This window comes from Dendrobates tinctorius, unplaced genomic scaffold, assembly GCF_039654945.1.
Source record: "Dendrobates tinctorius isolate UK_male_01 unplaced genomic scaffold, ASM3965494v1 ptg000250l, whole genome shotgun sequence".
In the NCBI taxonomy this organism is placed as follows: Eukaryota; Metazoa; Chordata; class Amphibia; order Anura; family Dendrobatidae; genus Dendrobates; species Dendrobates tinctorius.
The window spans coordinates 28,924,794-28,951,694 of NW_027361917.1; the positions used below are offsets into that span (position 1 = coordinate 28,924,794).

The 26,901-nt window shown below is 43.1% G+C and overlaps 1 protein-coding gene across 1 annotated transcript in view; it reads right to left on the bottom strand.

The window, feature by feature from the left end:
- CRIM1 (cysteine rich transmembrane BMP regulator 1) overlaps positions 1–26,901 on the bottom strand; it is a 1,013,901-nt gene that overhangs the window by 860,464 nt on the left and 126,536 nt on the right. Inside the window, exon 2 of the mRNA XM_073557600.1 lies at positions 10,227–10,400. Coding sequence (XP_073413701.1) covers positions 10,227–10,400 — 174 coding nt within the window. The remainder of the gene's footprint in view (positions 1–10,226; positions 10,401–26,901) is intronic.

Here is a 26,901-nt window from a genome sequence, read left to right on the forward strand (position 1 = left end):
CGCTGGGGATCTAGGCCTTGTTTTGCAAACAATGAGAAGATGTAATAATTGGAAACTCGAATAAAATTCAAGCTTGTCACCTATACTGATTTCCAAATTATTAAATTATGTCCGGTTGGAAAACAATGACCTATCTTGGAAAGATATACTCCAAGTGGGATATCACATAACAGCTCTAAGCCAATGTTCACATTTGTTTTCTGTACACATTGGTGGTATAGGTCTGAGGTCATCACCCATGTATATTTACAATGTATTAATGTACAAGTATACTGCACCATACGTATGGCAACATATGACTATGTACTGATACGGCAGGGGCTTCCATCAGAGAAATACCTTCAGAAATGCTCCAACCTCCAACATAGCATCCATACGGGATCAGAGGCGGTCTACACAGTTTGGGGTCTACACATCTCGATTTCTTTTTCTTATATATTTGTGATGTTTTGCCCTTACTAGAATTTTCAATTGTCTGGCCAGGATTGGATAACAACTCTCATCATCCAATATCTGACACAAATAAAACCGTGGAGGGACAACACTTTACCCACAAGACAAATAAGTCGCACCATCAAAGAGATTGACGCTTTACTAGCAATCTGTCTTGTCCTTGGGTCTAAACGGAGGGTAATCTAGTATAAAACAGGAGCGGTGTTATGGGAATGACTTGCTCAGCAATGTCACACAATGTGCATGATACAAATGTCCCCCTCCAGCCTCTGTCACCACAAATAATGCCCATCGATCAACTCGCTCCCCCAGCACACGCGTTCTAATTTTCTCATTGAAAAGGCTGAAAATAGCCTGAAATTGTGATTCTTGGGACAGTATGGATTTTCTTCTACTTCTGACCTAATCTGATAAAAAGGAAGTGGGGACTACAAAGAGCAGTCTATGTGAGAGGTGTCTCATGTTCTGGGGTCTTCGGAGGTGCCTCCAGAACACTAGGGTGAAACAAAGGATTATGGGGGGTGTATGGGGAAAAGTAACTCGCTTTCACTCTAGTACTTGTGTTTCTCTCACTGTCACCCAGCACAATCTACGGTATCCATCAATGCCTCAGTGCATTTATTTTACAGGGTTTTCCAGGACTACAATATTGATGACTTATCCTTGGGAATGGCCTCTGCACTGTGTATAGAGCTATGGCATTCTGGCTTTATATATTTGAGGCAACTATGGGACCAGCTGGTCCCATAAAAAAAGCTGGTGCCAGATGTTGGACCCTCACTGATCTGATATTGAAGACCAATCCTAAAAATACATCATTAACCCCTTCACGACATGCACCATACTAGTACAGAGCATGTCGTGTCCCCCTCTTTGATATGGGTTCTGGCAGTGATCCTACATCTTTCCTGACACATGTCAGCTGTTTTGAACAGCTGACGTGCCCGAAACAGCCGCGGGTGGAATCGCGATCCATCCGAAGCTATTAACCCGTTAAATGCTGCTGTCAAACTCTGACAGCGACATGTAACATGCGATTCTGGCAATCGCACCGCAAATCCGAACATCGGTGACCCCTGTCACGTGATTGCAGGTCACTGATGGGTTGGCATGACAACCAGAGGTCTCCTGGAGACCTCTACAGTTGTCAATGTCAGATTGACCTGGAGAATCATAATGGCAGGTCAGTTTTAAAAATAACTCTTGTCATGAAGGGGTTTAACCATACTATGTACTCAAAAACGGGAAAAAAAAATTCCAAGTGAGGTGAAATTGCAAAAAAAAAGTGCAATTCTACAACTGTTTTTTGGATTTTTTTTTACCATATTCCCCAAATGCTAAAACTGACCTGTCACTATGATTCTCCAGGTCATTATGAGTTCATAGACGCCAAACATTTGTAGGTGCTTTTTTTTGTTTTCATTTAAGTGGCGAAAAAAAATTCCAAAATTTGTTTAAAAAAAATTGCGTCATTTTACAAGACCCGTAGTGTCTCCATTTTTTGTGATTTTGGGTTGGGTGAGGGCTTATTTTTTGCATGCTGAGCTGACGTTTTTAATGATACCATCTTCGTGCAGATACGTTCTTTTGATTGCCCGTTATTGCATCTTAATGAAAGGTTGTGGAGATGAAAAAAAAAGGAAATCTGAAGTTTTGATTTTTTTCTTGCTACGTGGTTTAGCAATCAGGTTCATTCTTTTTTAATTGATAGATCAGGCGATTCTGAAGGCGGCGATACCTAATATGTGTAGGTTTGATTTTTTTTTTTTTTATTATTATTATTTTAAATGGGGCGAAAGGGGGGTGATTTGAATTTTTATATTTTTTAAAAAAAAAATTTTTGGCATGCTTCAATAGCCTCCATGGGAGACTAGAAGCTGCCATAACCCGATTGGCTCTGCTACATACAGGCGATGATCCTGTATGCAGCAGAATACCTCACTTGCTATGAGCGCCACCGACCACCAGGTGGCGCTGATAGCAGTCAGGCAGTGACAACCATAGATGTCTCCAGGAGTCCTCTGGTTCTCATGCCAACCTATCGGTGACGCACGATCATGTGATGGGGTCACCGATGGGCGGATTTCCGTCCCGATGGCCGGAAGCACACGTTGAATGTTGCTGTCAGAGTTTGACAGCGCCATTTAACGGGTTAATAGCTGCAGGTGGATCGCGATTCCACCCGTGGCTGTTCTGGGCACATGTCAGCTGTTCAAAACAGCTGACATATACCAGGAAAGATTTGGGCTCACCGTTGGAGGCCACATCAAAGGGGGGACACAACATGCGCAGTACATGTACGGCGCATGTCGTGATGGGTTAATATCCAAGTCTACTTATGGGTGCCATACACCTTAGATAGCTGTCAGTTATGTGTTCAATTACATACAGCCACAAACTTACTCAATACTGAGAGGGGTATTGGCTACGGCCACCTCTAGGGTTGGTTTATCGCTTGTGGAAAATAATAATTGGAAATATTGAAATCCTTAAAAAGCACTCCTCCCATCATACTTTTTATCCTTTTAGTATATTGCATTCATCATATTATATAGTACTGTGTACTTACAATTGCCCATTTTGCCTTTCTACCCAGATAATACTTCTCTTTTACATTAAGTCTATGACATCATATGATTAAAAACTGACTAGCTGATTCCTCCTAATCTCTATGTAGTAACAGGAAGTCAATTTTCCCTGTATGAGTCATAAGTCACTACAAAAGTCCCTGGCAGTGGGAGAGGAGCAGAGCAGCTGGGTCAGGAGGTGAAGAGAGGAATGATAAATGCAGTGCTATATAATATGATGACTGCAATATATTAAAGGGAATCGGTCAGCAGGTTTTTGCTATGTAATCTCAAGACAGCAGGAGATAGAGGCTGAAACACAGAATTCAGGGATATGTCACTTGTCAAAATGCGTGCTGCAGTTTATTAACTATAAAGGATTAATCACTAAGAGAATAACATTGCCAGACTAGTCTGGCAATTAAACACCTGTATATGGACTTTGTACACAGAGACCCTGTTGTGGGCGGGGTTAGATTCCTCAGCTCTGCTTTATTCTAAATATAAAAGTTCTGATTGTGTCAGAACGGCTGCACCCAGTAATCTAAGTGATACATCGTTGGATTTAGCTTCTCTTTGCCTACATCATGCTGCTCTAAGATGAGGTAGCAAGAACCTGCTGACAGATTCCCTTTAAGTCTATGTTCACAAGTTGCGTTTTTGCTGCGTTTTTTAATGCAAATTTTAAGCTATGTTTTACAGTACCCCAAAAGCTATGAGATTTCAGAAATCTCATTCACAAACATGGTTTTTTTTCCTGGCTGATTTGGAAAACTGCTGCATTTTTGCACACAGCAGCATGTCACTTCTTTCAGCATTTTTTCACCCATAGAAAGTAAGGGGTAAATGCAAAAACTTTAGTAAGTTGCATCATGTTTTTTGGTGGCACTAAACTTTATCAGCATGCGCAAGACATGACAAAAACACAGCAAATATGCAGCAAAAATGAAGCAAAACCTATTTTTTGTAAGCAGCTTCTTTACTGCCCAAGACAGCAGGTTTTGCCTGTGGAAAAAGAACGCAGCAAAAACGCAACGTGTGAACATAACCGAAGAGTATAACATTTTTTTAATTGAGTACTTGTTTAATGCAGAACCCTTAGTTCTCCTACATTGAAGGGATCAAATACCCCATGCATATAAGAGCAGGTCATGCCGAAATTACCAGAATCAGACTAAATTCCTGTACTGTACAGTCTATGGCCACCTGTATGGTGTACAAGCACCAAAAAAATGGCAAAAATGACACTGTCCACGAAGCTACACAGGAATGAATTCCATGTTACCAGACCAAGTGTCGCACAGCACCGATACTGGAAGCGGTCAGGACGCCGCACTATTCTTACATGTTCTAGACTTAATTTAGCTGCCTGTTCATCTGTTAACAAGGGAGGTTAAGCAGAATGTGAAAATCGACCACCATGCTGGGTAAGTGGTTTTCTTTTCTGCTTCCAAATGACGTAACTTTATATCCAGCCGGTATAATTTGTTTAATTTATGTTTTTCAGACCAGAATTGGCAAACTACATAAAATTCCAGAGTTTTATTTGTGTATACTTTGTAGAAAAAGATAAAAAAAAGAGAAAACAACAAAAGAAATCACATGGCAAAATCAGCTTTTACTACAAATTCTCTGTAACCTTTCATTTATTTTTCCTTTATATATTGGCCATTTTTGAAAGCTAATAAATACAAGTTAAATGAAAATGACTAATTTTAGCACAAATATATTTTTACTGCTACTGTAATATGCATTGTACTAATTTCTGGTTAACTAAATGGCTAACTCCAGGCATGTATGAATTTAGAAAAAAGTTTGTATAAGTTGTAGCACCGAAATACGAGTTTCTCCTTAAGGGAGACTTAGGCCACTTTCACATTTGCGTTTAAGGCCGCAGCGACGGCCTACGCACGGCCACCGCTAAGCCCCGCCTCCTCCTCCTCCACCGTCAAGAGGACGCATGCGCCGCCAAACGCATACTGCGCACGGCCTGCGTCCCCAGTGCTAAAGATAGGGGACGCAGGACGCATGCAGCGTCATGCACCGGTAGGCGGAGCTACCGGAGGAGGAGCGGCAGGGGGCGGGGCTTAGCGGTGGCCGTAAACGCAAATGTGAAAGTGGCCTATGATATTGGTGATAATGCCAAATTTATTAGACCCCTGCATTCCTCCAATGGTGGCAAAGCTGCCTCTTGTAGCAGCATCAGAGAGAACACAGTTTGGGCAGCGGCTCAGCTATTCTGCTGGTCCAAACTGTCCGTCATCAGGAGCGCACCACCTCCTTTTAAGCAGGAAGCCCGGAGGCTGGGAGCTGTGTGCTCCCGAAGAAAGAAGATGCGACAAACTGTCCTGTCACCAGATCAAATGTGGCCAGATTTTGCTCTCGTTTTATTCCTGCTGCTCCTCTGAGGTCCTATTTAATGCTAATTTCACACACTTTGCTCTTAATGGGCTTTTAGTGGAGAGCAAAAACAAACTGCTACAGATGTTGGCTGGGAGTCAATATAATATTTAATGATATATCTAGATTTTCACTTTTCATTGGTTCTTTGTCAAAATCATAGAGTGATTTGAAGTGACATCTTTTCAGTTTGTGATGCTTTTTTTTCCTATATATATCCAATAGTTTTTTTGTTACCATTTGATAAAAGCCATGTTGTTTTGGTGTTTTTTCTGGGACGACCAACCATTTGATTTTAGGAGGAGTCTGGGACTCACGTGAGTTACATATCACATGACTTACATAATAACAATAAATGCACACAACTAATGTGAAGGAAAAAAACAGACTGTCTAAGCGGGAAGATCTTTTTTTTTCCTTGGAAGGTAAAAATCGACACTTTAATACATCATGATCAGAGAGAATGGATTTGATGAATTTCATCCGGCTCCGCAGGTAAGCCTGGGATTTAAGCAGCTACACAGGTAAGCCAAGTATAAACTGGAAAAGTATTAAGGGCATTACATATGTGAGCATATGTTTCCGTTAACTACCTGGAATCAATGAATAAAGATATATGGCTCCATCACATTTCCACTAACGGGCCAATACAGTTGTAATCCAGAGGAGATTATTTCTGAACCATTACACATACACAGCACCAGACGCCATCAACACATGATACATGTACACTTCTATAACATCTCATCTAGGCATTGTTTTATTACAGGGAACCTGTCACCAGTTTTGTGCTCCCTAATCCGACAGCAGCATAATGTAGGAAAAGACACCCTGATTCCAGCAATGTGTCACTTACTGGGCTGCTTGCTGTAGTTTTTATAAAATCCCTGTTTTATCAGCAGAAAATTATAGCTAGAAGACTAGTAAACCTGCTGCCATGTAGTCCTCCACATTCATGAGTTCTGTATAACTCCACCCCTACCACTGATTTTCATATTTCTGCCTATGCACAGAGTACACAGAAAGCTGACAATCAGTGGTGTGGGCGGGGTTATACAGAGCTCAGCATTCAGAGAGCTGCTAGATCTGCAGCAGATAAAACAGTGGTTTTATCAAAACTACAGCAAGCAGCACAGTAAGCGGCACATCGCCGGAATCACGGTCTCTCCCTCTACATCATGCTGCTCTCAAATAGAGGAGGGAAAACCCAATTCCCTCTAATGGTGCACAGCAAGATCCCACCAAAACAAAGACAAAGATTATACTTAGAAAAGTCCAATGAGAGTAAGAAATAATATCAGACGATTCCCAGAGACTTTACAATAGCAACAAAAGATATAACAATTAAAAATGCAGGTAGTAAGTCACTCATAAAATAAGTGAGGATAAGAAAGAAGCCGGGCTGGCACATCAAGCAGGTCATTCTTACTGTAACACCAGTCTGCTGCGGCTTTTATCTATCTGGCCTAAACATAATGATTACTTTCCAAGAAATATGAGTTTTTACATCTCAATATTCCTACTAAGAAGTAAATGAACATTAATATATGCAAAGATTCTTTATGAGCCTGGAAGTGAATACAATAAGACGTGCTGCCCACATCCCACGCATTCTTCATACAGCCTGGTGATAATGAAGAAGACTCTGATATGGGGGGCAGCACCGATATCTACACAAACAGAACATAATATCTGCGGGAATGCAGTCTATTAAATGGCAACACTTCCGAGAAATCACAGACGCAGGCTGAAAACTGGTTTTTGTTTTTAAGATTATCAGCTAACAAAGCATCTGCTTCTTTAGGTTGAAGGAGCCGCTGGAGCTTCTTTGTTCGCCTTTTTACTGAGTGTAGGTAAGAGATATTCCTTGAGAAGTGTAGGTCCATTCGTAGATAGAGAGGGTCCCCGTTATAACGAGAGACGGCCACAAAACAAACCTGACACTGGGAACTGACATTCAGCCAAAGTCATCCTTGCATCATTCTAGAATTTCCCATCAACCTGTTAAGGTCAGATATTTTTAGGGTTTCCACAAGTCAGAAGCCACATGTGACATTAGGATTCCTTGATTTTACACAACAGCTTTAGTCATTCATCGTGATTAGGTACGGCAGGACAATAATAGGTGCACATAAAAAGAATCTCAAAAGAAAGTTTAAAACAGTAACAAGAAGAAAAGCCGACTAGTTCAGAGGTCAAACTACACTGATGCTAAGCGTAGAAACCATCAGAATGCAGCTGTAATGTATGGCCCATAGGCCGTGTGGAATGGAAATAAGCCCACATCGGCGCATATAGACACAACATGGCTACTGACGACATGCATTTAGTGGCCAGTTTCGTATGGCCACCTCTCAGCCTTCCACACGTAGTCTAAAGTCCAGCAGTGTGAGAGGCTCAGATCATCCAGAATACGTTTCACAACCTTCTGCTCCAATGGCCGTCTATTCGATAGACATCAGCAGATGCCCACATGAGTGTTTGATGCCCACACAATTATCCCCAAGCTCATGAGAAGGTGTTGTTCACCCATTATGCCTGGATTGACGCTCTGGTAGTTGCTCAATTCGTTCACGTTCATCTTCTTGAGATGGCCATACACATTACATCTTGGGAAAAGCACGATTGGGAAAACTCCAATGGGAGATGGAGGTCTTATTCCTCCCTTTATTTTGACATAAACAAGCACACTTGGCTAACTCTGGTCATAGGCAAGAGATACAGATGTAGCAGTTCCTAACATAACCATGGTGGTGCTCTATGTTAGTTTAGATCACCACACCCTTCATTTACTTTGTATGTGAGAATCTATGCTGTGCAAATAGTATTATCTGCCACAGGGTGGAATTTAGTGAAAACCTGTCAGGTGCCTTAAGCCCCCAAAACTGCTACTATTAGGTTAACAACAAATGTTAGGTCCCAAACAAATGTTCCCTTTTGTGATGAAAACCATTTTTGATGCACCACTTACCATATCCAAATAAGTATTACTATTCCAGGTGGTGTGTGCTGCCTCATGAAGACTAGTCTGCCTGAGATGCAGTAATCTCTACCTTCCTAGATGTGACTGACATTCCTATAAACCGCTTCATCAAAGCAATGGCAGCGCCAAGTCTTCCCAAAGGTCCGTGATGCCGGCTGTACTCTCCTTTCTCCATCACAGCACAGCATTCCTGAGATGACGCGGACCTGTGGGGATGATGTCAATTACGCCCAAAGAGTGCGAGATTACAGCATCTGAAGCAGACTGGCCAGGGTGAAGCAGCACCCAACCGGAAGAGTCCTACCTAATTTGCATATGATGATGGGTGTGTTAAAAATCGTTTTATCACAATAGTGACCATTTGCTTAGGACACCAAGGGCTTTATTAAAATAAAGCAATAAGGATACGTCACCTAATGGTTTCAGTTTGGTGTTTATAGGGGTGGCCTGGCACCTAAAATGTATTTTCTAACGATTGTTACACCCTAACCCATTTTGTAATTTGGTTTATTACACAATGTCCTACACTTCTGCCTATCTACCTACTCTCTAAATGTGTTTTTTTGCTGTACTTCTTATGATATTTCATTTGAGCGGAGTCTGAAACATGACGTTACACGAGGATGGGCGGAACTCACTAACCGCAGTGTCCATCGCTCCTCCAGGAACAGGACATTACAGGGGGCAGTGCTGCAGTTACTCACTAGCTTCTTGCATTGCTGCCCCCTCTGAAGACGTCCTGGATCCTGGGTGATAGATGCTGTGAATGCAGCTCCAGCGCTCTGCTTCTGACTTCTCCGTCGTAACTTTTGTGAAAGAAGACATCATCAGTGACGCCAGTGCCTCTCCACAGCTTCTAGCACCACCCACAAACGAATTGTCATCAGGGGGGCGGTGCTGGTGTCACACATCTGCTATCACTGTCCCTTAATGAAGGCGGTGCTAGAAGCTGTGGGGAGGCGCTGTTGTCACTCTCTTCTTCTATTTCTGCCCCGATGACGTCTTTCACAGAAGCTACGGCAGCGGTGACTAAAGCAGAGAGCCGGCACTACACTCACGTCATCCACAGCGTCCATCACCCAGGATCCAGGACGTCTTTAGGAGTGGCAGCAACGCAAGAAGTTAGTGGGTGACTGCATCGCTGGCCTCTGCAAGGTCCTGTTATAGATAGATCCTGTTATCACATCTCACCAAACTTAATCAGATCTGTGAATAGTTTGACAATAAAATCTCATGCCTATGTCCAGAATGGTAGATATTGGAGAAATTGTTGGATGTCAGCTATGTCACATGCGTGGCCAGTATAATACACCGCAATGATGTGATAAAGGCAAAAGCTGCAGTACAAACACTTTGGAAAAACGTATTACCGGCTATAAAATACTGATTGGCGCTGTATAGTCATGTTAGCGCACTAAAGTTCTTGGCTGTGGAACATAAGCAGCCAGGTAAGCCCATCCAGCCAAGCTGTGAGCATTTCCTAATGTTCTAATATCTCAGAAAGATCAGGTAGCATTGTCTTTACGGCGCCTTTAGCCAACAACTTTCCAATTGTAATGGAGACAAATATCTATAATAAAGTGACAGAATTTGGGAGACAGGCGTAAAAACACTTTAGGATCCAATTTTATTTTATTAGTGGGCTGACAGGAAGAACTTAGGAGCCAGTAGCAAATTTCTAATCCTATAGACTACCTGGGATTTGGCCAACTCTGCTCCACACGACTGATAACCATGCATCGTATTACAGCACTTCTAAAAGATCAAATGAAACCATGATTCCTTTGGCAGATGCATTTGGTACATGCCATCTTGTGTCTTACCTTCGATTCTCTTCAGGGCACTATGACATGAGTCCTGGTTTGGGAATTCAAAGGGACTGGTACAGGTCCGAATAGTGTCGCATTCACATTTTCCATTGATGATGTTGCATCCTGTTACAAAGTTTTCATTGCAAGGTTCAAATCCATAGAGCTGGCCATCATCCCAATTTTCATCTAGAATAGAAAGATGCTAGTTTAGGTCAATGAATACAGGATAGGTTGACGTGAAGAACCACAACCTTTAATATTCAGAATGAACGTGTAGACTGATTGTTAATGAAAGCATGTTGTCAGGACGCAATCAAAACTCTGCTAGGAAGACCTGTCATGAAAGGCAGCCGCAGTAAAAGATGCTCGGGTACAATAGGGGGTGGATGTGCAGCACCCTGCCGCGGCCACTATTCCAATGACGGAGCTATAAAGCTCTGGAACTCAGCACATCTGACTATTGGAAATCAAGAAAAAAACATACCTGTTGGGTATATACCTTTTTTACCTATGGTCCTATGGGTCAAAGATGCTACTGTTTGACATATGTTAGAGGCTTCAATTATACCATATGTCCCAGTGTATATATTAAACACAGGCGATAAACGTGATGTGTCAGAACCTAAGTGAACCTATACACTATACACAATCACCACCTATACACCTCTCCTATATACTCAAAACTATACACCACCACGCTTTATACACTTACCTTTATACACACCAACTCCCCTATGCACCTCTCCTAAACACTCACCGCTATATACAACCACCCCTATACACATCCACCCCTATACACTCACCCCCATACACACCCACCACCTATATACCTCGTCCTATACACTATCCCCTATACAATCAGTCCTATACACAACCACTCTCTACACACCTCTCCTATACACTCACACTAGTACATACCCACCCTCTATATACCTCCCTATACAATCAGCCCTATACACTACACACCCACCCCTATACACCTCCGTATACACAACCACCCATATACACACCCTCTATACACACACCCCTATACACAAAGTCTATATTGACAGCTTACCACCATAAGTACCACCCCATTAGCCTGTACATTTATGTGACGTAGACAATCAGCTGGATTTCCATATTTAGGCTAACAAAAAAGACATATTTAGTGACTGCACAACTGAAAAATATTTTTTCATCATATGCAAATAACAAGAAATGATATAAAACAGGAGAAAACGTTTCCGCAGTTTTCACCGAGGTCTGTGGTCTCTCAACGCTCTCATGTGACACACTCAATTTCCTGAAACATAACCCGGCTGTACGGAGCGCTCTGCGCGGTGCACGGCTCCGCAGTAAATTCCCTGCTTATGGGGAATCAGACTGCGCTGAAGGTTACACTTGTAGGACGGGTTACAAGCCAAAGCCTGAGACAGCAAAAAGAAGCTTCTATGTGAAAACTCCTTTATTCCCCAAAGCTACAAATCCTTACCAATAAAAACAATGCAATGAATCTGGAGCTCAGAAGGAGAAAAATAACAGGAAATCCAAAACATAAACAAGTGCAAACATGTCGTATGGAAGTGGAGTCTGTGTGACTAAGGAGTCCCAGGCACAGAGCGGCATTAGGCCGCACATCTACACCATCAGCCATTACCAGCAAGGAATTTCCATGTCGCGCATTCACACATGAAATGTTTACCATGAGAACATTATACATCATACCTCCATGCAAGCCACCGACAGGCGCTTGTGGCATCGTAGTGCGTTATAAAGAGGGTCTATCACCATGTGGAAAACTCAGCTAAAGGCCCCGTCACACATAGCGATCTCACCAGCGAGATCGCTGTGTGTGACAGCGATAAGCGACCGGCCCCCCTGCCGGTATCGCTGATCGCTCTGGGAAACCTCTGGACTTTTCTTTGGTCGCTGGTCTCCCGCTGGCCAGCACGCATCGCTGCGTGTGACAGGCGGGAGACTAGCGATCTGCTGTTAACTATCGTACACATCGGGTATCCAAGGGACAGGCGTCCCTTGGATACCCGATGTGTACGTTAGTTACCAGCTCCCTGCATCAGCGCGCTGGTAACTAACGAACACAGCGACACCGCGCGCTCGGCGTCGCTGTGCTGATCGCTGGTGAAGCTGTCTGTGATGACAGCTCACCAGCGATCACATAGCGACTCACCGGCGATTCTGACACATTGATATCGTTGTTGGGATCGCTGGTGAGTCGCTATGTGTGACTCCAGCTTTAGAGACAGTGCAGACCGATGGCCGGAGCACGGAGGTCCGGGAGGGTCACCTGCTGGCTCATAAAAGATTAGGGATATTAAACACCCTAATAATGGAAAAAAATAAAAGGAAAACTTTTCCTTAATATTGTTCCCCTTTTAACCAACTATTTTTTATGTTATACTACTCGAATCCAGTATACAGTATATGCAATGTCTGCCATCGATAGAGAAAAATAATGGCAGCGATACCAATTATATCCAGCCTGTATCTGCCTAAAGGAATGGAGGGACGGACTCCAGCATCTGCGGATGAGGGTAGAATAAAACCCATTACTGGTATAGGAGACATTGGGTCTCGCGCTTTATGAGCAGCAGATACTGTATGCAGTATCGTGCATTCCCTATGCTAGAGTTCAGGCCATGCACTTGATACCTAGTAACAAGGCTTGACAGCGAGTGCTGAGCGCAAGTGCTCGTTCCTCAAGTGTGCCCAGAGTGCCCGCAATCCTCGGTACGTACCCAAGCACCTGCGGGAATCTCGAGCACTGAGCACTTGCACTCAGCACTATTAGACACCTGCTTATATATGTATATATGTGCTCTTCTTGCCAATATTTATGCCATACACTGTGTAACCATTTTGCCGCAGGGACATTCATTAGTCCCACAGTGATGTGATCCCGTAATAGTGGCTGGTAAGATGGAACCAGATGGGGGAGATGACATATTAGATTTCACCCTGCTTGGAGCGATATGGTTTTTTAGATTCATGCTCCTGCAAAAAATGATATTACATTTTTCTGTTATGTTCCCTGATTGGGACCATTGGTTAGGATCGCCCAATATTTCGTCAAGGCATCACTTATTAGGCTATGGGGTAGATTGAATGTGGTTATAAAACTATATTTGATTTTTTTTTATTTATCTCTTGTGAGGTAACGCTGTCATTTACTTGGGGAATTCTCGCTTGGCAGCGAACAAAACACATCCGGCCCGGGTTTTCCATCAAACATAGCAGTCCATGCGGTTTATTATGCAACATAAACCGATAGAAGCAATCAACCAAACTTCACATAAACAGCAGAGCGTCCATTATAGCTTCCCACAGTAAACCCAGTGTTCACACAGGTTGTTCAATGTCCAGCATACAGGCTCTCTTAGCCTCATTTATCTCACCCACGTCAGGGTCTCCACATGGTTCCGTCACTCATGCTGCAGCCGTCCATATCCATCCAGGGAACTCTCAGACGCTGGCAGCCATTACACACAGCCACACACAGGCTGTTAGCCAGGAGACAATCCTCCTCACGGGACCTTCCGCTCTGGACCAACCAGGTCCCTGCATTCACCACTTGTGACTCACCCTGGCCACATTATATCGTTCATAGCCACAACCACTGGGTCACATGACTCAGGCATTTTCACACTCTTTACAACCGTGCTTTAAACACACCCCCTGGGTGGGTTTGTAGGTAGCCAGACCCGCCCAACTCTCTAGTTACCTGGAGACTTCTCCCTCACATATTAACGCAGCACCTCAGCAACGTCCTTGCTGACCACACATACATAAGTCTCCATCTCAAAGCCACCCACTTTGAGATACATAACGGCCACTCAACACTCTGCCATTCATCCCTTCTCCTGGGACCTCCACACAGCGCCCCCTAGTGGACACAGTGGTTACTACACCACACTGTGTGTCCTCCCATTGTAATTAAGGGATCATATAGCTGGGGGACTAATAAATGTCTGTGCTGCCAAATGATTACACATCGCTGTACCAAATTTTTTTCCAAGATAACAGAAGGTTTTCATATTCAACAATTTGTTAATTGCAATACCGACTTTGCAATTTACTTATTACAATGCGACTGTAATCTCCAACATGTTGGTCGCACAACACAAGCAATCCATAAGAGGATGAGCGGCCACAGACCGGACAGAAGGAAAGGAGTAACGTGTCATTGATTATCAAGGCACAGAAACACGCTAATGGCACAAAACTCATTATCCTTGAATAACTATTAGAGAATCAGCCCAAAAGATTCCAAAGGCTCATTAACAGAGAATCTTATTAGATATTCAGATTGTCCACTTTACACCTGAGGCCTTAATGAATGCATAGACAACACTGCTCAATGTGGAAGTTTGCTTCTCTGGGGATTTCTTTCTTTACACCAGATTTTATTGTATTTTATCTACCTATTGATGCTTATATCTCAATATCAGATATTGACATCTTTTATATTTTTGCATTACATATGGCTGCTAATTAACCTGATTTGGGGAGTCTCATTTGTCTGTAGAAGCCTCAGGAAGGATCTGAAACGCGTGGCCTGAATAAAATAAACCCTTCTATGCAGTTTATTCATTTTCACCTCCGGTTCGTGGCGGCGCTAGCTTGGATCCTTGAGTATTCATTTTTCATTTCCTACGCTCTATCCAGTCCCGCTCCGTGGGATCCAGCGTGCGGAGCAGCAGCCAGTGGAGAGGTGTTTTCTGCCATTACCAGAGTTGCACCTAAAGCCGCAGAACTAATTCAGGTGAGCACCGACATTCACCGCTATTTCATTAATCCCGTTGACCTGCACTAGGAGCGCTTTAGATTTTTTAACTTAATGCACAAATAGGAGGTATTGTTGTAAAGAATATTTAGGCGAATTAATTTACCATAAACATCTTTTCCTATGATGTGCTCTAATCTGCAGATATCATGGATTATGCCATTCTGCTATTATTATCGGGACGGAACCTGCTATAACACTGTTACATGTTTACCTCTCTTTCAGGTACAATATTTGATTTTCAGCACCTTTTTGTGATTTTATTTATTTATTTATTTTAAATGTGATTTAATAAAATAGTAGTTTTATTCGGCATTAAAATATCACTTCTTGATTACCAGGCTGTACCCTGGAGCTGGATCTTTGATATATTCTATGTAGTCTGGAGCATTTACCCGAGATATGGGTGTATTATAATTAATGTAGGGACTTTTGGTGAAAGATACACTAAAGGGCCCGTCACACTAAGCGATATCGCTAGCAATATCGCTGTAACGTCACTGGTTTTTGTGACGTTATAGCGATATTGCTAGCGATATCGCTATGTCTGATACTTACCTCCGACTGCTCCCCTGCTGGTTATCACTGATCGCACGAGAACGTCCTGGACCGTTACTCGTCGTCAGCTTCCTGCGGCGCTTCCTGTTGTGACGACGAGCGTGGACGCGGGCTGGAGGACGTCAGGATCGCCTCGTCTGACAGGTAAGTAACGACCCCCGCTATGTCGCTGGTGAGATTTGCCTGTGTGGCAGCTCACTAGTGACCACTTAGCAATGCACCAGCGATCCTGACCGCGTCATATCGCTGGTCGGGATCGCTGGTGCATCGCTAAAGGGGGCTTTACACATAGCGTCATATCGCTAGCAATATCGCTAAAGCATCTCTGATTTGGTGACGTAGCAGCGATATTGCTAGCGATATCGCTATGTGTGATACCACCGACCGGCTCCCCTGCTGTCTGTCATTGATCGCGCGAGATTGTGCAGCTCCATTTCTCGTCGGGTGCTTCCTGCTGGGCTTCCTGTGGCGCCGACGAGCGATGCGTGGACGCAGACGGGAGGACGTCAGGATCGCCGCGTCTGAAAGGTAAGTAACGACTGCTGTATCGCTGCTGCATCGCTGTGAGATCTGCCTGTTTGGCAGCTCACTAGCGACCATTTAGCGATGCACCAGTGATCCTGACCGGGTCGTATCGTTGTCGGGATCGCTGGTGCATCGCTAAGTGTAAAGGGGCCTTAAGTGTGACAGTACCTTTACTGATTGGCCTGATTTATTTACAATGTGAAGATAAAAAGCCTTATCGTATCATTTTCTTATTACAATTATACACGAGCCATTTCTGAGGCCGTCGGAGCTGGAGTCAGAGGGGAAGTTTGGTTTACTGACACCACAGCCCTGCAGGATTCTAGATGAGTTCAGTATGTCCATAGGACTTAGTGCTGTACATTTATGGGGTGAATCTTCAGGAAAACCACATAATGACTTGGCCCACTGACAACACTTTCCTTTCGAATTCTGCGCACCGTGGTCGTCTTTCTTCCATTTTGTACAGCAATCTGTTTATACACCAAGCAGTAAAAGCCCCGTCTTAACCTTTGATTAGCTGGTAAACCTTGTTTTTGGGCTACAGTTCAGTTGCATGACATGCCCATATGAATACTTAGCACCTTGATAACCACCATTACCCAGAGCACACATTCCAAATCAAGATCTCTGTGTCAAATTCCTGCCTTTCCACATGACTGGAATGGAAAAAAAATCCCAACTAACCATTACTGGCACTGGCCCAGGCTCTCTTCCCCAAGCAATAGAAGTCGTCTTCTGCTTCTTCCATCCACGTCAGTCTCAGGACTTTTCTAATCACAAAACAATCTATATTTTTTTTCCAGTATTGTGCGGAGAATATTGCAGGAGGAAATAGGTACAAACAAGACATATCATCTCCATGTTGATGTTACCTTTGTTACATTCACACTCAGGTCCCCAGCACTAAGCACCTGGCCACCAGGCCTCATACCATGCTATGTGCACAGGCTAGTCATGGCTTATGTAGAACGGTCACCGATGTGGGCCTCTCCATTGCTGCCCTCCAACACTTGTAAGAACAGCTGTAAATGCAAATATTTTGAATGTGCATATAAAATCATGAGGACAAAAAGTGTGCAATGTATGAAATATAGCATTATATAATCAGATTGGACTTTCTTTACCAGGACATCACATATATCCTTAATCAGATTGAGATCTGAGAAACCTGTCGGGTAATCTAGCACCTTGAACTCTTTATGTTTCTCAAACCATTCCTGCACAATGTTGCAATGTGGCCAGGGTCAGTACACTGCTAAAAGAGGAGACAGTCATTAAAATCCACATTAATGCCAAAAACCAAGCATTTACAGCAGGACATTGCCAAGAGCATCCCATTGTTCAGTGAGTCTACTTCCTACAGCGCAAACTGGAGCCATCTATTCTCCAAGAAAGTGACTAATAAGCACCCGACCTGCCCATGATGGAAAAGGAAACTGGTTCATCAGATTAGGTCACTTCTCTGCACTACTTCATGGTCCATTTCTGAGGACACATCCCCTGATAAAGCTAGGAGAAACACGCGTTGAGGCACCAGGGCTACATCCCAACCAGGTTTTCAATAAAATATCATGTACCGTAAGTCTGCTTAATACCTTAATTTGATATATATTGTCCACTGTGAATTAGACTTCAGACATCTGTATAGTACAATGAAAGTTTATTATGCCTGGGCGTTTTTTCTGTAGGACTCCATTGAGTCACTCTGCCTATTAAAAAAAACTTGTGATTAAAGCACCACTGCAGCACTTTTTTCTTGCCCTGCTGGAATGGTGTTTTTCATTTAATTTGCTAAAAAAGAGCATGGACCGCACATCCAAAAAATCATACATTGATCTAATGCCGCTAAGCAAAAATATACATTACTGAACATGAGGTTCTTAGTTTAACATTCTGATCAGGCTGTACAAAGCCCACTGCCACGTCACAGCGAACCTCTCAGTGGGTCCTGACTTTAACTGCATTAAAGGAGCGGCGTTGTGCGCTAACCACTGCTGCAGCAATGACTAGCAGGAGACTAATTAGCAAGAAATTGCAAGAGGGTTTCTATTTTTACTCTATGTTAACATCTGAGAGCTTGTAGAAGGTGAGGTTTTTGCTCCTTTGGTTTGGTGTTTGTGATCTGTCGCGGCCACTGTTGCTGTGGTATTGTACTCGTGGGGTGGTGTGGCCTGAAGTCATGGGGACTCAGTCTTGCAGCATGGGCGCTGTGCTGCACCGGGCCGCCCGCCCTGCTGGTGCACCGTCGCTGTGACGGTGGTTAGCGCAAGGCGCAGCTCCTTTAAAGTATGCTTGTTGGAGCTTGAAACGCGTTGTTATTATGGATCACGATGTGACTTTGTAACCTGATTAATTTTACCATGTTAAAATAAAATAGATTTTATAACGCTGGAACTATTTTCCCTTTTTTCAGCTTCTTTAAGGCTATACAAATTTAGGACCCACTGAGAGGTTTGCCGTGACGTGGCAGTGGGCTTCATACAGTCTGATCAGAATGTTAATGTGACGATTAGGAGCAGGCTACGTCCGAAAGTGGACCCTCTGGATCGCGGATCTGGAGCCCCTGGGGCGAGCACGCCAGGTGAAGACCGACCCCTATACAGGGATTGTTTGGGGCAGGACCACAGGGGACAGAGGCAAAACAGCCGGAACCAAGAGGGACGGCTCGAAGGACAGCAAGGCTATGGGAAACAGACGGAACTAAGGAACTAGAGCAGGGGTTCCTGGGCGGGAAGGAGGAACAATAGGAGCAGCAGGGAAGGGTACGGAGAGGCAGGCGGAGAGGGTCTAACACAGCCGACAGACAGGGAAGACACTGGGGAAATGCACAGGCAGAGCGGGGCAGGCAGGCAAGGAGGACGGTACAGGAACAGGGACAGAAGCGGAGCAGACGGGTGACAAGGAAAATACGTGAAGTGAGGACTACAGTGGAACTGTAGCGGCCAGAAAGGTGCAGGAGTACCACACGATCACCAGGCGCCCTCCTCATAGGGAGGACGCCTGAAATATCCTGGAGCCAGGAAGTACGTCCTGCAGCCCCGCCCCTCAGCGACGCCCCCCACCAGAGGAAGAGAGCGGGAGGACGTGCGCCCGCGACCTAAGGCCGGTGCAAGTGCCCGCAGCAGGGCGGAAGGCAGAGCGGGCGTGCGCGTGGACAGGAGCGTGCAGGTGAGGAGACGCTGCGGCGGGCGCCGCCGCTGAAGGGGCATCGGCGGGCACGGCCGCCGATGTCACAGTTAAACTAAGAGCCTCAGGATGTAAATTCTTGGATAGCGGCATTAGATAAACGTATGATTGTTTGTATGTGCCGTCCATGCCTCTTTTTTTAGCACTTCAAATTTAATTCCCCCATTTTCTAGTGTCACTCCCGTAAAATGTGACCTGCTGCCGTAAAAAGTGACCTGCTGCCAGTTTTTCGTGGAGCGCTGAGGAAGTCACTTTTGAATACAAGTCTATGACAGCCTCATTCTGGCCTCGTTCTGGCTCTCATAGACTTTCATTGAACTCTTGTGACTTAACTTTTGACTTCCGGCCAGTAGAAAATTACAGGCACAAGATGGTGCTGTGGAACCGGAGCGGCGTCGGTAAAAGGTGAAGATGCCAGAAGGTGAGTATAAGGACGGGGGCAGGGGGGCTTACATTGAAAGCACCACTCCAGCACTGAAAAAAAACAAAACACTGGAGTGGTGCTTTAAACATTTTTGTTTATCAAGAAACTATTTTCGATTATGAGACATTCTGTTGCACCTTTTGTTTGTTACAGGTTTACCACAATGTGCTGACCTGTCTACTTATTCCAACCCCAAAGCTTCAAACAGCAATAAACATTATGGCAGCAAAAACAAATTCTATATTGTGAACACACAGAATCCTAGCGGCCCTGCATTATAAAGTAGAATGGTGCCGAATATAGTGTTGTAGTATCAAGGTATTCTCGACAACACATTCGGGAACAGATCAATATTACTGCAACTGGACGAGTGAATTAGGGCCATAACATACTATAGCACTAGGCATGACGTCTAAGGAGATAATGCCAGATGTAGATGTATTATTCTTTAACTATAGAAATGCTATTTTAGTATTGGTGTTTGGCGCTAACGAAGTCTTATAGCAAAATTCTCAACAAAAAAGGGTCTCTTGAAACTACAAAAGCAAATAAAAACCAGCAGTATCTTAGCCAACAACACATCCATTCTGATTTCCTAGAGATGCTTTGATGTTTTAAGTAGTCCAGCTTATGGGTTTTCATCTCACTTTTCTCTCAATGCAGTCATCACCAATTCAGAATGGGAAATAACACAATAAATATTTTCAAGACCTTCAATGTGAACCATAAATGACCATAGTGTAATTTCAATATCCAAACATGCTAAATACAGAAACTCAGCAAATAAATGGTGCAGCTCAATTCTCAGGGTAAGATCATGCGTGCAGGTACACCGCGGAATTTCCATCCGGGTTTCAAAAGTGTATACAGGAGCAACAAAGAGGATGAGATTCTACCATAGCATGTGAGACTGTCCCCTTAGGACAGGATGCAGCACCCGACTTGCAGCATTCAATGACTGCCGATCAGCTAATTGTTTGCCGATTGTCGGTCATATCGCAGCCTGCTTAGATAGGTAGATCACATTCACCGATCTTTCACTACGCATAGACTTTCAATGTTCTCGGCAGCACATGTTATGATAACAACAGAACTGTGTGCTGTCAAAACCAATGATTTTAAGCCTGCCTAAAAATCATTTCATCCAACGACTGAGCATTTTGATCTTTTATTGGGTGATTGGCAGCCTGTCTACACTGCCCAATTACTGACGAGAGTCCCTAAGAATAATCAGCCAGCGCCGATCCATCTTAAGACATGCACATTCACAGTTTACATTGCCAAAATCCACACAAGTATTAGCCCCGCTGTTATTTATAATGGCTCTCATTTTCTGTGTGTAATCTGTGGAAATAGATCACTTAAATGACAAAGGGGATGGCACATTTACGGCATAAATCAGTGTTGTCAACCACTGATTAGTGCCATGGATTCAATGGAAAATACACATCAGATTTGCCTATAGAAAAATAAATGAACATAGCCTTAATATTTTTACATGGTCACTATCAGTTGGTCTTTGTCACAAGTAAGGTGTCAGGGTACTGAGACTGAGTATATTGAATACTACTAAGAGAGGAGGGGAAATGCACAAGGAGCAATCCGCAGACAGAACAGGCAAACACAGACAGATTCAGCTGCAGCTTACATTTTACTTGTAGGTAGCAGTGTTGGATTCACAGCCACACCGCTCTGTACTTCTGTATAATGTCTTCTTTCTGTGTGCTACAGACAAGGAAGAGCATGAATTCATCTCACTGTGTTTACAGTGTGTAGGAGACAACATAGCCACTAGTCTCCATCAACTAGCTCAGAGAAAACTGAAAACTTGAGAAAGAGCCTGCAGCGTGAAAAATGCATGATCCAAGTCAAATAATGGCCTGAAATAGTGTTATTCCTCATATACGTACATAACAGCTTATTCTGAAAAGTTTATCCAGAACACAGCTTTTGTTTTCTGAAATGCAATAGGAATTGAAATGGTTGAAGCAAACATCTTACCAGCAGTTACAGTTATGCTTTACAACAGCCTCATGAATCAAAGGAGACAAACGCCTAGAAAAGGTCACTGACTTCTATGGGAGAGTTTTCTATGCTTGCTCTGTGTCCTTGTGCAGGGAGGAAGAGGTGAGCTGTGTATATCACCTATTGTGAATGGTGGATCCCATGTTATCTATATATTAGTGTTACCTTTCATTTCATATTGCCAGAGATGATGATGAGTTGACAACTGGAAAAGTGATCTTTGCAGAAAATCAAAACTGTCAGTCCAATATCAGGATTAGTAGATCAAATGAAGTTTTGACTCAAGGATTTTGTTTAATACACATAGTGACACAGAAAACTAAGAAAAGAATCAATAATTCCTGAAAATCTCTTCAACATAAAAATGTGATTAAAACAATATGGAATGTTATGGTTCCCTTTAAATGGAATCTATCAGCAGGATTTCACACCCCAAACTATGTATATGTTCATGCAGCTCTTTCAAAGACAAGTCCAGCAATACCTTTTTATGGCCAGTCCCTTCCTCCAATACTGAGAAATCAGCGTTTGAATGACATTTACGCTGACAGTCAAGCAGAATAATGTGGCATAGAGCTGGAGTGACAGAGGCTTCAGATCTGCAGTCTTATTAGCATATCAACTGAAACACTGCCTTTTCAGCAATGGAGAAACGGATCGGCCATGTAAAGATATTGATAGATGTCTCTATAAAACAGCTACATGACATGTAGATAGTTGGCGGTACAAAATCTCCATCCCAGATTCCCTTTAAAGGAATTTGTCAGCAGTTTTTTGCTATGTAATCTGAGGGCAGCATGAGGTAGGGGCTGAGACACTGATTTCAGAGATGTGTCACTTATTAGGCTACGAGCTGTTATTTCAATACAATGAGCAATTTATAAACATGAGATTAATACTGCAAGACTACAGCTCCAGTGTATCCTAATCCAACTCCGCCCTAAGAGTGATTAGCAGCTAACTGTCAAAATGCAATATATACAGGTAGCTGCTAATCAGGCATGTGGGTGGAGCTAGCTTTCTGAGATCTGCTACATACTACATCTAAAAATGCTGATTTTATCACAACTGCTGCACCCAGTAATCTAGGTGACACATCGATGGAATCGGGGTCTCTTTTCCTACATTATGCTGCTCTCAGATGAGATAACAAAATCCTCATGACAGATTCTCTTTAAATGCTTTTAAGAGTGGTTGCAATTGACTAATAGGTTCTTTACATCATACATCACTGCCTACATTAATTTCACAAACGGTAAATAAAGACACATTTCCTAATTGCTGCTAGAATTCATTTTGGCAAAGAAGATTTAACAAATGGGAATTAAGAGCGGACGTCACATATGATTTTGGAACCAAAACTTTGTTACAATATTTGTTAAAGGCCATATTTAGGGAGAAAAACACCCGATAGTCCCGCTGTTTATAAAGCAGCCGGCAGCTAGTGAATGTGCTAGCGCACAGCGCTACGTTACGTGCAGAGGAGGCAGAACGCGCCAATCTTTTGTCTTCCTCTGTACTGAAAGAACCAGTTTAGGTTTGCACCGGCTTCAAAGGGATTAAAAAGAACTTGTTTGAGTCTCATTCCTCCTAGGTCGAGGCATACTTTCCCTAGGGAAATTGTTATTGTGACGGTGACTAAAAATACAACTGGATCAACGTGTCTGCCGGGATCACAGTCAAACGGTCAACGGGATACAAAAGAAAACATGAATGGGTTGGAATAGCCTAGTAGTTTGTATCATCACATCCCCGCTGTATGACTTCCCATGCAAACAGGCAGATTGCTGATCTAGCCCTCATACTGGACACACTTCGCTCGGGATAGACGGGCTGACAGACATGTAAATGATGTCCTATTTTTATGCACCTTACAGATGCTGCATGACTTAGTCCCGCTGTCAAGTGCAGGAAAGGGAAGTGTTCCCCCTTAGGGACAAAATAACTTCCAGCTTCTCTTTGTTATTTTCGCTCATGCCAGTCACAGTTATGTCAGCTAACCTGAATTTGATAGTGAAGTCTTTAGCTATTTTCTGCATTCTGTTTAATGAAGCACCTAAGGGATTAAATATGTTATGCAGAGACATTTTCACAGAGGAGGCAAACCTGTTAGTGTTTTCACCACGCTCAGAGAAATAAATCTTCTGCTGGAGACAGTATTCTCCAACACCATAATGATCCTCCTAATAAGCGGAGATGCCCGTGAGCAAAAATGGCTATTTTTTTTCTTTTCCAGCTATAGTACATAGCCAATAATGGGAATTGTGCCTGAATGGAACTAAAACTGGCCAAAAGTAGAAAGAGCCTCATGACCACAACTATCTTGAAGGAGTTGTCTTCTTAGCCATATTAAAGGGAATGTATCACTATGTTTTCTACTAATTTATTAGATAGTGATTAATAACCTATTTGTGTGATCAGTTTGACATTTTTTAAATTCTAGATTTTCATGCATTACATAATTGTGGGGGCGGCCATCCTGCCTGGGCCGCTGCAACGTTCTGAGATGTCCTGGGTTTAAATCCCACCAAAGACAACATCAGCAAGAAGTTTGTAAGTTCTCCCCGTGTTTGTGTATTTTTCCTCCGGGTCCTCCAGTTTTCTACCATACTCCAAAGACATACTTTGTCAATGGGGACAGTGATGATAACGACTGGGCCTAATGGAATTCATGGTGCTATATAAATGAGTAAAATAAACATATAAAATATAGGGACCATAAACCTGTAAAGTGGGGAGTGTTGCAGGCGTACTCTGTGACCATCACCTATGGTGAACAGTGTCTATACACTGTTGTTACCCTCACTGTGGTCCTGCTTGTGATGAGAAGGAGATAGGTCACCTCTACAGAACAGGCAGTAGCCCAATACAGACAGTAACAATGACAATGTAAAAAAAAAAAAATGTCACCAAAAATTCTTAAAAACTACCAACATTTATATAATGTGTCATTTTCTGATGATATATTGCCTTTAAGAAATGAAAAATGGCTTTGTGGTGGAGAACAACCGACCCAAGTTCTGTTCTCCCACTTTATCAATGCCTGCGGTTATCAGGGACACCTATATACTATGACTGTTTTGATACCTGGGTTCCAAGATGATTCATTTTTATTAGCAATTAACCATTTCAATTGCTCCACCACTGAGGCTGGCCTTCTTATGAGCATGCCAAATGTATTATGGTTCCACCCCTCAGTGTGTCTGGGATGCAGTTACTGACAGCTTAGCTGTCCAATCCGGTACAGGGGTGTGCTGAAGCTGTCAGTGTGTTGATTAACAGATCAACTAGCCAATCTGTGACTGGGAGGCGTCGGCTGTCTCAGGTGTTCACTATCCCGGGTAATGGCCATGCCTACTTAACTGAGCAGCTACTCCCAGACCACTGCCAGACGTACATTCGTCTTGTGAGGTTTCTGCTTTGTGCTCCCTATGCTTTGAGTTCTGTATGCTTGATCAGTTGCCCGACCTTGGACTTCATTCTGACCATCTGCCTATTTAACCCCTTCAGCTCTGATCCGTTAGCCACCCGGTACTCTGACCTCAGAACATTACCTGACTACGCTTTTGTCTCTTCCTTCTGTTTATGACATACCCTCCTGGCTTCGGACCTTGGACTCCTTGACCACTCCGACTCACGGCTTGGCCGTGAGAAGTGACTAGAGTCACAGAAAGCCTACAAATATCTCACATACAACAGTGGATGCGTCCTTCCATCCGAAGCTGGGATGGGCAGCGCCTGCACATTGTGGCGTCAGAGTCAACGCATGCACATACCACACTACGGCACCATTTTATTGAAGACACTGTTTATGCAAAGTCACACAGTGTCTTCAACAAAATGGAGCCAGAAATCGCAGGATGCGCATGCGTTGAGTGCTCACGCGCCAACCATCCTTATTATCCCTATGGTCAGCGTGTGTGCACTGCTATGTTGACATTGTAACACAATACTTCAATAAAATGGCACCGAAGTTAGCACGAGCGCATACCGCGATCTCTGGCGTCATTTTATTGAAGACACTGTATAAATGTATCAATAAAACTACTAGTCACCCGGTGTAGAATGGGTTCAGTGGCTAGTACCAGAATATAAACCTATTAACTATATTCAAAGAATAAGGCCAAACATACAAATGACAAAATAAAATTGGGAATGGGAAAGAGGAGTGGGAATGATTAAAAAATGGGCAGGAGGATAGATGTGCACCAAATATATATCCAAATTATTAATAGCATATTTATGTTATTTACTTTTGGTAGTTGTACTTTATTTATTATTCACTGCACAGCGCACTTTTTTCATCACATTCATACTGATGATACATGATCTTTCTAATTTATGTTATATTCTGTCACCCTACATATGTTTCCCACTCAACAATATTTATCTATTTCTACTGAATACGGTATTTATCCAATAGAAATATTTATTGCACAGTGCACTTTTGTGACTTTATATATTATTGTATGAATGAAATGTGATATTTTTATGATACATATTTTTGGATGGGTCAATAATATCTTGGTCTCTCTTAGCATCTTGTATAACTGTGGCACACTGCACCTTCATTCTTTAAAATTTTTAATTTATATTGGGCATGAAATTTTCTATGTATGGTGCTACATTGTGCTATTAATAATTTGGCCATAGGATTGTCATCTTTAATTCTTGACACATACGGTCTACATTTTGTGCACATCCATACACCGCCTCATTTTTTAATCATTCCCATATACAAACAGGTGAGAGGAGATGTAGAGCAGACAGCCTAGGGCCGTTTAATGCACTCAAAAGGAATGTCAGAGTAGCATATATGTGAATTAAGTGGGGGGCATTTTTATTTGTGGAAAGCTCCGGGCCACAGAACGGAGACTTATAGGCCATGCTATGCTCCTCTGGGAATTTAAATATGCAAATAGCCTATTTAGAGAGGAGGGGACATGAACTCTAGCAAGAAAAAACGTACTGGATCCTAAAGTTCAATATCGACCCTTAATATACCTTGACACATGGCTAAGGATAAGAAGCCAAACCAAAAAATCCATTTGCATACACGTGTCTTGGGTGATTGCCCTTCAGTGCAAAGCAGGACATTTGATTTGGCTAGGTGAGAGGCCTCTGACCTGGGTCTCAGAAGAGCATTGCATGGCCTATAAGTCTTCTTACATCGTCTAAGCATT